Consider the following 10,557-nt stretch of genomic DNA (forward strand, 5'->3'; position numbering starts at 1 on the left):
CAAAACCCTCACATTTATAACTTCAGGTCAAGATGCAATAGGAAAGTACATCCGTAGTAGAAAAGCTTTGATTTTACACCTGATTGTATTGTGAAATATCTTTAATATTGGGGTGCCTGGACAATGGTTTGAAAACTCATCTAGATTTGTGTGCAGCTGTGATTACAAACGATGCGGTTTTCAGGCGAACAGTACTGAAATATTTCCATAAGGTCCGTTGAAGTTTATTATTGAGGTTATGAAACTCACTGTTTTTCATTTTACAGAGGCCACAAGTTTAGTTAGAAATTATGAAGACTGCTCTGTAGCACAGTTAGTACTTTTATGTTTTGTGACTTGTAGAATTAGCAGTTCAGGCTCGGCGAAAATTAATGTCATCTTTCAAGATGTAGACTTGGGGTACATAATGGTATTAACAAAGCAGATCTCCATATGCGGAACATCGAAAGAAACAGCATATATTAAGAAAAGGTATGCAGAATTTGAATATTAGGTTTTATTGCATCATTTTGATTACTGATCGCTCTTGACTGTGATCGATTCACGTTTTTTAAAACGCCAGTATCGCTTCGTTAGAAAGTAGACTGGGCGCAGGTGACGAGGTGATGTAATCCTTTGAATTTCAAGCACTGTGATGGAACACGAAAACAACAAAAAAAGGGAACCAGCATGCCCCGTTTGTGAACAGAACAACGCCTTCGTACCATGCGTGTGCTGGAAGCTAAACAAAGTCGTTCATGAAATGATGTCGCTCGCCGTCTGGGCTGTCAACAGCCAGCAACTTCTGACCTGGCGAGACTTAACCAGACAGACTGTCAGTGACAGGCCGCGACGTGGGACAGCTCGGCACACAGCCTCTCGGAAATCGCCTCTTCTTTCTGCTGGTCTGGGCCAGAGGTTCTAACAGGTACACGGCTCTAATGGAGATTTAGGGGGAACGCGATAATAAGTTATTACATCGATCTAGTCCTGGGACCTCACCTACTGCCGTTTTTGTCATCGTGCCGTGACACCATCCAGCAGAACAAAGCATGTGCTCATGCTTTTCGTGACTTTCTTGCAAGACAAGACTGTCACGGTTATGTCGTAGATGTTCTGCCCACCAGACTCGATCCCCGTTGAGCATCGATTTGTGGGACTCATTGACTCGTGAACAGACAAACGATTGACGAGGGCTGTGCAAGAGGAACGGGGGAGAGTGATGTACAACTCCTATTTCTTCCAATGGTAGCCACACAACTCTTTTACTGGGCGGTGTCTTTGGCCGTAGACCACCAGTTCATCAACCCTACTAATGTCAAATGTTAATCAGCATGGTTGCCTTTGTCTCTTCAGTAAAATGTAAGTGCACCTGTTACTACACGAACATTTTCTAGATAACTTAGTGAACTGGTTCTCGTTGTGTTGGGACCTTTCTTTTAATACTCTGTTACATACGATCATGCGAGTCACAGTCTATAGAGAAGCAGTAAACCCCACGCGTTCGCTGCCGAGACAATATACAGAACAGCAGCTGTTCAGTGAGCACTAATCGCGCGAGACCTGCTGTTGCCTTGCGAAGTGAAAGTTGCTCGCGAAGCCCGGAGCAGGCGGGCAGCGTGTGGGAGGAGGTAAGTGCTGCTGTAAGAGAAGAGGGAGTTAGCCGATTCGTGTCTTTATTATTGTAACCACCGTGTCCCCGAACGGGAACTCGGAAATGATTAATTTTCTACATCTTTCACGTTAAAGTTAGAACGGAAAGATCTAAGATCTGTTTCTGGTACAGTATATTGAACTTCCTCGTCTTGCTGTGATACTTTTGTTCTACGTTCACTGTTTTGAGTTTTGTGTAATTAAGATTTCCTCTCGTCTGCCTAGAACTATCGATTTAAATAAAAGTTCATTAACTCTTGATCGGGCCCAGGAGTTGCTTCATCTAAAGAAAGTATATCACAAATCACGCTTTTCAATAAAATGACACGAGTCACATTTTCTTAAAAGGCCATTTTTCAAAATTCATGACGATTCATTTTGTGGGGTTTTTTTTTTCCACCACCACTAAGTTGACCCCAGGACTTTGACCATGAGTGAAGAGAATTTTGTAATGACTGCAAGATCGGGTCTCGTGCATGGGTAAAAGCAGTTATAAACCCTCATGTGACTTCTGTTACAGTGTGCAAAAGGTATTTGTTGCAATCTGTGAGTCGTCACAGTATCCTGTGAATGTTTTTACCCACTCTTTAATGTAAACAAATCGGAATCTGTACAGATTACAGAATGTATTGTAGTTGGATGTGGTGAGTGTAGTGTAGTGTAGTCCGTTTCTTATCAGCTTATCACCCCCAAACAAAAAAAAACAATATTTTGCGTTCAGCTCAGTTGATAGACCTAGCAAATGTTACACTTTGATGCAGACTGTGATTTGGTGACTTGTTCTGAAAGGTGAAGCTACTGTACCATAAAATATAATTTGAATCAATATTGTGTTGTGGTGCTTTTTACAGTTGCATTTCACTTGATCATCTAAGGATTTCCGGTCAATGTGGAGCTGAATCTAGACTATGGATTCTGCTAAATTGTTTTTGGTTTTATGGAACTTTAGTCCCAGTTTTGTCAGGTTGCTTTTACATGTGTTGAAGACAGTCCTCTGGATTATGGGTAGTGTTAAATGAACACATTCTCATGAATAATTGCCATGAATAAAATTACATTGAGTAGACTAAAAATCAGGGTTTTTTTGCACTGTTTCACTATGACTCTTTCCTCTTAATTAGACACTGATTTAGCTGTGAGAAACCTTCTCACTTTGTAGTTGGTTGGTCTACACTAACAAGCCAAAAACATTGCTGTACATGTGGAGCAGAATGCACAGAAAGTAAGATTTACAAAAATCACATGGCAAACATTGATTGCCAGTGTGTAATCATATTTCCGACATCGTCTTCTTGATATTAAGTGTTCTGGTGTGAATGCAGAATGTCATGATGGTAAATTTCAAAGATGGTTTTGTGATTGTTTTTGTATGAAAGTCTTATAGCTGATTTTACAGCTAAAACCTGGTTCATTGTTGTTCGGGAATCAGATTTATGATGGGTCAGAGTAGACCAGACAAAAACAGAAAATGAATGATTTACCATTGTGTAAGTCAAAATACTTGACATTATGAATCATCCAAACTGACATATTTAGAGACGGTGAATGATAACTGATCAGTTTGGGTGACTCATAGCATAAAAAAGCCAGCACAAATGATCATGTATGTGATGGATCACACTGCTTTAAGCAAATTTGTCTTTGTCAGGGAACAAACAGTGATTTAAGCTTAAAATGAATACAGTTTATGATACTCAATTATTGTAATCTCGCCTATATACCTTTTCATTTCCACAAGTATAAAATGACGTGCAGCAAGCTTATTTGTTAAATAAGATGTTTGAGTGGGGAGCTGCGTCAGTACGTATTGGCTGCAAAGGAGCAAGTAAAGGCTGTTTTCATGCTGAAAAGCAGAAGAGGAGACATCGATTTTTGTCTGAACTGTTGTTGTGTCGGCCATTCAGAAGAAAGCTCTATAGCCAAAATGCTGTGTTTCTTCTTTCTACTTTTCAGACTGGAATTAACACTGCAGGTATTCAAATGTGCTAAATAGTTTATCAAGCAATACATCTTTTTAAAATGATCTTCACGTTAATGAAAAACATATTATATCCTGTATAATATGTCTCCTACCTTAAAAGGAGACTGACGTGGAGACATCTCGTTGCTGTTCTATGGATGAGATGTAAAACTGTGATCCAGACACTTTGTGGTCAGTAAAAATATCAGGGCGTTTCCCAAAAAGAGTAGGGGTGTTACCCCAGTGTCCTGGCCAAATTTCCTATTGGACTTTACCACCATGGCCTCCTAATAATCCCCATGTATGAACTGTCTTCATTACTCTGCTCTCCTCCCCACTGATAGCTGATGAGTGGTGAGCGTTCTGGCGCACTATGGCTGCCGTTGCATCATCCAGGTGGATGCTGCACATTGGTGGTGGTGGAGGGTAGTCCCCATTACCTGTAAAGCGCTTTAAGTGGAGTGTCCAGAAAAGTGCTATATAAGTGGAAGGAATTATCATTTAATTATTATTATCTCTCCCTGAAATTTCCAACAGTGCTTTAGGGATTTTGTGGGTTGGGCGCTTGGAGATACAGTACCTGAGAAACAGTAGATTGAATCCAGGGTTCAACTGCTCTTGCTGCACACTTTCAAATTATTGGCGGTTTTCTCAGCCAATATGTTGTGACTCTGTGATGAGCCATCAGGAAGAAAATGCTGCAGAATTCTGAAAAAAATGTGAAGTGAAAACAAGACTCAGAAACTTTTGTTATTTGAATTGCACCCTGTACAAGGCTGTATGCTGCGATTTTACTGTAAGCCTGTTAAAACTGTACCATTCCAAAGTTTGCTAAGCCTCGTGTAAATTAAGAACAAGGAAAGAATGAGCTTGGTTGGGGGACAGGAGCTCAGAGTGGACCTTTAATCATTTCCAGCCCAGATTTAACAGTCCAGTGCATGAAGACAAGATGAGATTGCTCATTAAAGGCATTATAGAGTTTTTCTTCCTGTTTTCCAATGCATACAGTATGTGATTATTTTTGATGGTATGAGATTGCTGTAATTCAGTTATGCTCAAGATAAAAAAAAACAGTTATGTGGTTTAAATATGAAATAATGCTTAGACATATGCAAGCAAAACATAATGTTACATTTAACAACTCTGTTTTTCTTTACAAAAATGTTATTGTCGTGTTTTGAGAAGCCTCTGATCACATAATTCTTTCCTCCTGTGGTGCGCTGTGCCAGCTGTTGCTGGGCTACGCTGAACAGTGCTTCCGAAGGGTTCTACGGATGATCGCTGCTGTTTTGCATTATTGGGATTGTTTTTTTGTCTTCTAGAGGAAGTAAAATGGAAGCACCTTTGTTGCCAAGAGACTCCGGAAAGTTCATAGCAGAAAACAGCAAAGACGTTTTTATTGAAGAAGAGGGGGTACGGAGGATAGCAGAGATGCTGTATGCGAAAAGGGGCTGTAAAGAATTCACAGCTGAAGGCTGGAAACAGATGAACCCACTGGCTCCATTCTGCAATACCGATGATGCAATCAACTGGGTTTTTGTGGTGGATACTATGAACTTCTCCTTCTGGCCAGATAAAGAAGACCAGCAGTGCACGGTGACATACAAAGGCAAAAGCTACATTGGGTACATGTCACTTTGTGCTGCTGTCACTAGAGCACTGGATGAAGGTAATATAAACACATCAAATTATAAGATGGAGACAGTAAACTACAATATGCATTTCTTCATGAAAAGGATCCATCACGATGTCATTTCCTTTCTTCATTAACATTTCAAAGTGAAAAAATAAAATGAAAAAAAAAAACACCCCACCAGAAATTCATTTGAGATTTCTCCCATAGATTCATAATAATATAATTATTATAAAACATATTTTATATTTTCATAGAATAATACATTTTACTTTACCCCTTTAAGATTAACCCATTTAAAAAAAAATCAGATATATCCTTTTGATCAAGTGATAAAAATTAAAACAAATGTTTAATCTTCATGTACAAACTCTACTACAACTTTTATGTTCTCCTTGACCTCACCTTATTTGTATGTCTGTATTATCATGGTAGTGTTGTGTAGTCAGTCAATTGACATTGACTGATCCGTTGGTGACTTGGAAACTGGAAGATGGGTCACCTGTAGAACTGAGATTTTAAATGATCTATTTGTGTTTTTCAGCTTTATTAAATAGCATTTTTTTTCTAGGTATTCCCATCACTCAAGCTTCATACTTCGCAAACATGACACTAGATGACCTGAAGCACGTGCTGCGGTCTGACAATGATGTTCCAATGCCCATGATCGAGGAAAGACACAGAGCACTCACTGAGGCCGGCAAAGTGCTGCTCCAGTATGACGGCTCTTTCCGCCAATTCATGAGTAAAGGTGAAAACAGTGCAGAGAAAATGGTCATGCACATTGTGAAGACCTTGCCATCTTACAGAGACGAGGCTACTTTTGAGGTGAGCATGTAATAATAATAATTGCTTACACTTATATAGTGCTTTTCTGGATACTCCACTCAAAGCGCTTTACAGGTAATGGGGACTCCCCTCCACCACCACCAATGTGCAGCACCACCTGGATGATGTGATGGCAGCCATAGTGCGCCAGAACGCTCACCACACATCAGCTATCAGTGAGGAGGAGAGCAGAGTAATGAAGCCAATTCATAGATGGGGATTATTAGGAAGCCATCTATTAGGAAGACTGGTAAAGGCCAATGGGAAATTTGGCCAGGATGCCGGGGATTTTAAATGACCACAGAGAGTCAGGACCTTGGTTTTACATCTTATGCAAAGGACGGCGCCTGTTTACAGTACAGTGTCCTCGTCACTATACTGGGGCATTAGGACCCACATGGACCGCAGGGTGAGTGCTGGCCCCACTAACACCTCTTCCAGCAGCAACCTTACTTTTTCCCAGGAGTCTCCCATCCATGTACTGACCAGGCTCACACCTGCTTAGCTTCAGTGGGTTGCCAGTTGTGAGTGGCAGAGTGATATGGCTGCATGTGTCTTACTGTAGTTCTAAGAGTTGCCTGTTTTAAGAAGGGTTCAGAGTTCAGGTCATCTTTAGTTCCATGCTTGAATCATATCTCTGTGTTGGTACAGTAGAACATCAGTAAGAGGTTTACAATCAGCACAATCAATGAAAATTGTTCCTGTGCCTTTTTATCATAAAATACAAGCTCTTTATTTCATTGCTCATAAATTTTCTAAAGCATATGAAACACAAACAACACCTTTCATAAGGAACCAACCTCCTATAGGACATCATTGATATTCCTGAATTTTAAATTATTGTAGTATTTATTTTTACCTTGTTCTATTAATTGTGTATTTCCCTGTTATCGTAGGGTAAGTCTGATATTTCTAAATTATACAGACAAAATTCCCCTTTAGCAGAAATTTGTCTGTTAAATCCGAAGTCCAGCAAAGCAAAGTCATTTAAACAAAGGGTTTTCGTACTATATTGTGAAGTTTGCATTTCTTTTATAGTGGCCTTTGCTGGGAAGGTGGAAGAGCACTACAATATGTCATGGAGTTGGACAAAAGCACACATGCTCACCTTGCTTGTGGGTCTGACAAGTTTTAGACTATAGGTGATTTCTGTACCATAGCCATTGTTTAGAAAATTGCAGTAAGCTGAATTAAAAGCAACGTCCTTGATTTCAGAATCTGTTATGCTATGTTATGTAATTCTTTTGTCATTGGTGTCAGAAATATTTCTTACATATAGTTCAAGTAGTTAGCTGCCTAGGCTGCAAAGTAACAAGTAAAGGTTTATTCAGTGTTGAAAAGAGAAAAAAAGAAACACAATGTTTCAGCTGGGGAGCCTTGACACACTTGAAGAAGGCTCCACAGATGAAACGTTGTGTTTCTTTTCTTCTCTTTTCAGCATGGAATAAACCTTTACTTGTTCCTTTGCTTCCCACATATATACAGGTTACAAAATATACAGTTTGTAAGAAAAAACCCCAAAATTAGAGGACCACAGTAAAGTACAGTTTAGAAATAATGACACACAGAAATCAATACCTAGTCTTGACCTTCAGGACCTTACTCAGAGCTATATTGGCTCAGACATTACTAAAAGCCTGTTGTATGTAACTTTCCTCCTAGTAACCATGCTATTCATACAGTATGTGTATTTAGTACGAATACCCATATATAATAAGCTGCAGCTATTTAAAAGATAAAATCAAGACTTTCTTTGCCTAGTTGGCCTAGATGTAATTTATGACCTATAGATTTAATCTGTGACCCAGATGTTTCAGCATTTAGAGAGTTAAAATAGAGTTGTTTTTTTTGTCCCGAGTCACCATAGACGAACGGTGTCACCTAATAAGCACATCAATCTCCCATTTTAGTGTTTTATTTTGTTCTTTTCGAGGAGAAGCAAGTGAAGGTTACCCATCAAGCCCTGTGATGAACTGCATTTGTAGAGTGTTATGCAGTTGGGCCCACAAATCTGTGCTCCCCTCTTGCTCCTGTTCATCCAGCATTCAGAAATTATTTTTCAGGATGTTTCTGTCCTTGGCAAGACAGACGATCAAACCCTGTCAAATGTGGAAAGCACACGAGAGACACTCATGGAACACAAACAATAGAATTTCAAGTAGTAGTAGTAAATCAAGCAACAAGAGATACAAACTAAGTTTTCTTTTTTTCTGCATTTTAGGAGTACTTTTTTTTCTTTTGCCCTCTTCCAGAAACCACTGTTTTCTTTTTTACAACAGGGGAAAAAGGTTTCATTTTATAAGCGAGCCCAGATCCTTGTGGCTGATTTCTGGGGCATAATGGAAGCAAGGGGAGAGGCCAACATTCCTGACCTTGGCTACCTGACAATGTTTGCGGACTACAGGGTGCCTCAGGCTCTTGTCTACCTCGGTGCGATGAGGTACTCTGATGCACTGATGAAGACCCTCCAGGAAGGTTCGTAGGATTATTTACAATTAGCCACATTGTCTGTCCTAATCGGGCTGTTTAAAAGAATATGTCTCGTAGTGTCATTACAGCTGATTCCCTCCTGTTGAACTTGAGAAGGAGAGTAGACCACTCTAAAATCTTCAAGGCAAAAACTGAGAGTGGTGGATTTGAACTTCCAAGTCCCTGGTGCATAAAAAGTAACAGCCATTCAGTGTTTTATTAGGTCTCAAATTAAATTCAACATAAACTTGTTATCCCCTGGAGGAAATTTGTTTTATGGCAGAGTCCAACACAACAATATAAGAAAAACAGCCAAACATCACCTTCAAAGAATAAACTACAATAGTGTTTCAGGAGATAAGAGAGCTATTTTACATTTTTTTGAGAGTGTCAACCCAGAGGGGATGAAAAATATTCCACCATTACACCTGGGGATACGGACACAGAGGTGTCTCCCAGATGGGAGTAGTGAAGATTCAGAATGGAGAGAGATAGCCACACACTCTATAATGGCCCCAGTTATGGAGAAATACCTATTACACTGTGTTACGCAGCAGAGGTTAGTAAGGACTCAGTAGCATGAAGAAAAAATACTATATTTTATTGAGTTAATAGTATAAAATATGGTAAATGGATGGATAAAGACAACAAACAGGCTGAAGGGTAAGGGCATCGGAATTTACCACGTCAGCAGAAGCACGTTCTGAAGCCAAGGCCACCAGTCCTGCTCACTCATATTGTTCTGTGTGGCATCTGTGTGAGCTACAGTCTTGCTGTGCATGACAGGAAAGACGCTGCCATCTGGAGACCGCAGAGAAGTGGAGATCCGTGGCTGTTCCATTTGGTGTGTCGAGAGGATCAGAGCTCACCTGTGGGACATCACTGAGCAAAGAGAAGGACGCAGAGCTGAAGAAGTCAATTCGGCTGTCATTGATTTCTTCCTGTGGCCCTATGCCAAAGAGCACCAGGCAGAAATGGCTCACATTCCTATCCACCACACCCGCTGCATTTATTACTGACTGAGGCATTTCCTCTGTCTTTCATGGTCATTCCAAAACTGTAATAAAGACGACTTGCCTAGGACTTTTCTTAGTCTGGGTTTCTTTGGATATGGGAATGTTTTAATGTGGTATTGCTTCTGTTACTGGGCATAATGCTTGTTTGAAATAATAAACCAATCCAGGGCTTCAATCTGTGGATTGTCTCAGCATTTTCCCTGTGTTATTTATTTCAATGATTAAAATAAAAAAAAATCTGATGTAAATCTGATGTTTTAACAAATACAGTCTTCAGTATACTGGAAAACAAGTTTCACTGTGAAGCTGTAGTGGTTGTTTGTTTTAATTCCTTATTGATTTTTGGTCTGGTACAGTACGTTACTAATGGTATAGTACACATTAAACAAAACTTGTCATATTATAAAGGGGGGGGGGGTTCCCATCTCTTATGCAGCACCAAATCTCACAGCAGTGATTGCATGCCAAGTAGCTATTTACATTGTGGCAGCAGACTTCCTTACATAATACCACGGCATCCTAAACATTACAAGGGTCACAGATAGGTTTACCTTACGGTTGCTACTAAATTGATATCACACTGCTACCTCATGCGGCCTGTCATGATCATCCTTTATGGCTGGTACAAAAGACAAAACAGCCAGAGTCATTTTAGTCAGCAGGATGAATTAGGAAAGCAGTTTTTTTAGATTTTAAAATTAGTGTAGTAATTCATGTAATGTTCAGCTCTTGTGTGGTAATTAAGCAGCATTATCAGTGTAGTAAAGGTTTAGAACTCAATTAACACATTCATTTAGCACAGTTTAATGGCAGCTTTATAATCCTGTTCTGTTTTAAAGTGTCCAATGATTATAGGGCCCCCTGGTAACCCTACTCACAGATGATACCCAGAACCCTAAAACCAGTGTTTGATGCTGAATCTGCAGTCCCTTTCAACAGCCAGCTAGACACAAGACAGAATCAGCAAACAGCCTTGAGTGTCCATACAAAAGGTATTTAAGTAACATTTAAAAATATTA

The 10,557-nt window shown here is 39.8% G+C and overlaps 1 protein-coding gene across 1 annotated transcript; it reads left to right on the forward strand.

The window, feature by feature from the left end:
- Nucleotides 1–1,543: 1,543 nt before the first annotated feature.
- qng1 (Q-nucleotide N-glycosylase 1) lies at nt 1,544–9,732 on the forward strand. Its single transcript, XM_088911975.1, has 5 exons — nt 1,544–1,610; nt 4,915–5,261; nt 5,797–6,053; nt 8,333–8,528; nt 9,309–9,732. Exons 2-5 carry the CDS (start codon nt 4,925–4,927, stop codon nt 9,539–9,541), a joined length of 1,023 nt encoding a protein of 340 aa, XP_088768101.1. The 5' UTR covers nt 1,544–1,610; nt 4,915–4,924; the 3' UTR covers nt 9,542–9,732.
- Nucleotides 9,733–10,557: the final 825 nt, after the last annotated feature.

The sequence above is a fragment of the Atractosteus spatula genome, chromosome 3 (genome assembly GCF_055471065.1).
Source record: "Atractosteus spatula isolate fAtrSpa1 chromosome 3, fAtrSpa1.hap1, whole genome shotgun sequence".
In the NCBI taxonomy this organism is placed as follows: domain Eukaryota; kingdom Metazoa; phylum Chordata; class Actinopteri; order Semionotiformes; family Lepisosteidae; genus Atractosteus; species Atractosteus spatula.

Excerpts from the sequence above, each read along its gene's own strand:
- qng1 (XM_088911975.1), top strand. The coding sequence starts at position 4,925 with ATGGAAGCACCTTTGTTGCCAAGAGACTCCGGAAAGTTCATAGCAGAA. Across the intron at positions 5,262-5,796 it reads CACTAGAGCACTGGATGAAG|GTATTCCCATCACTCAAGCT; the intron begins GTAATATAAACA and ends TTTTTTTTCTAG. Across the intron at positions 6,054-8,332 it reads GAGACGAGGCTACTTTTGAG|GGGAAAAAGGTTTCATTTTA; the intron begins GTGAGCATGTAA and ends TTTTTACAACAG.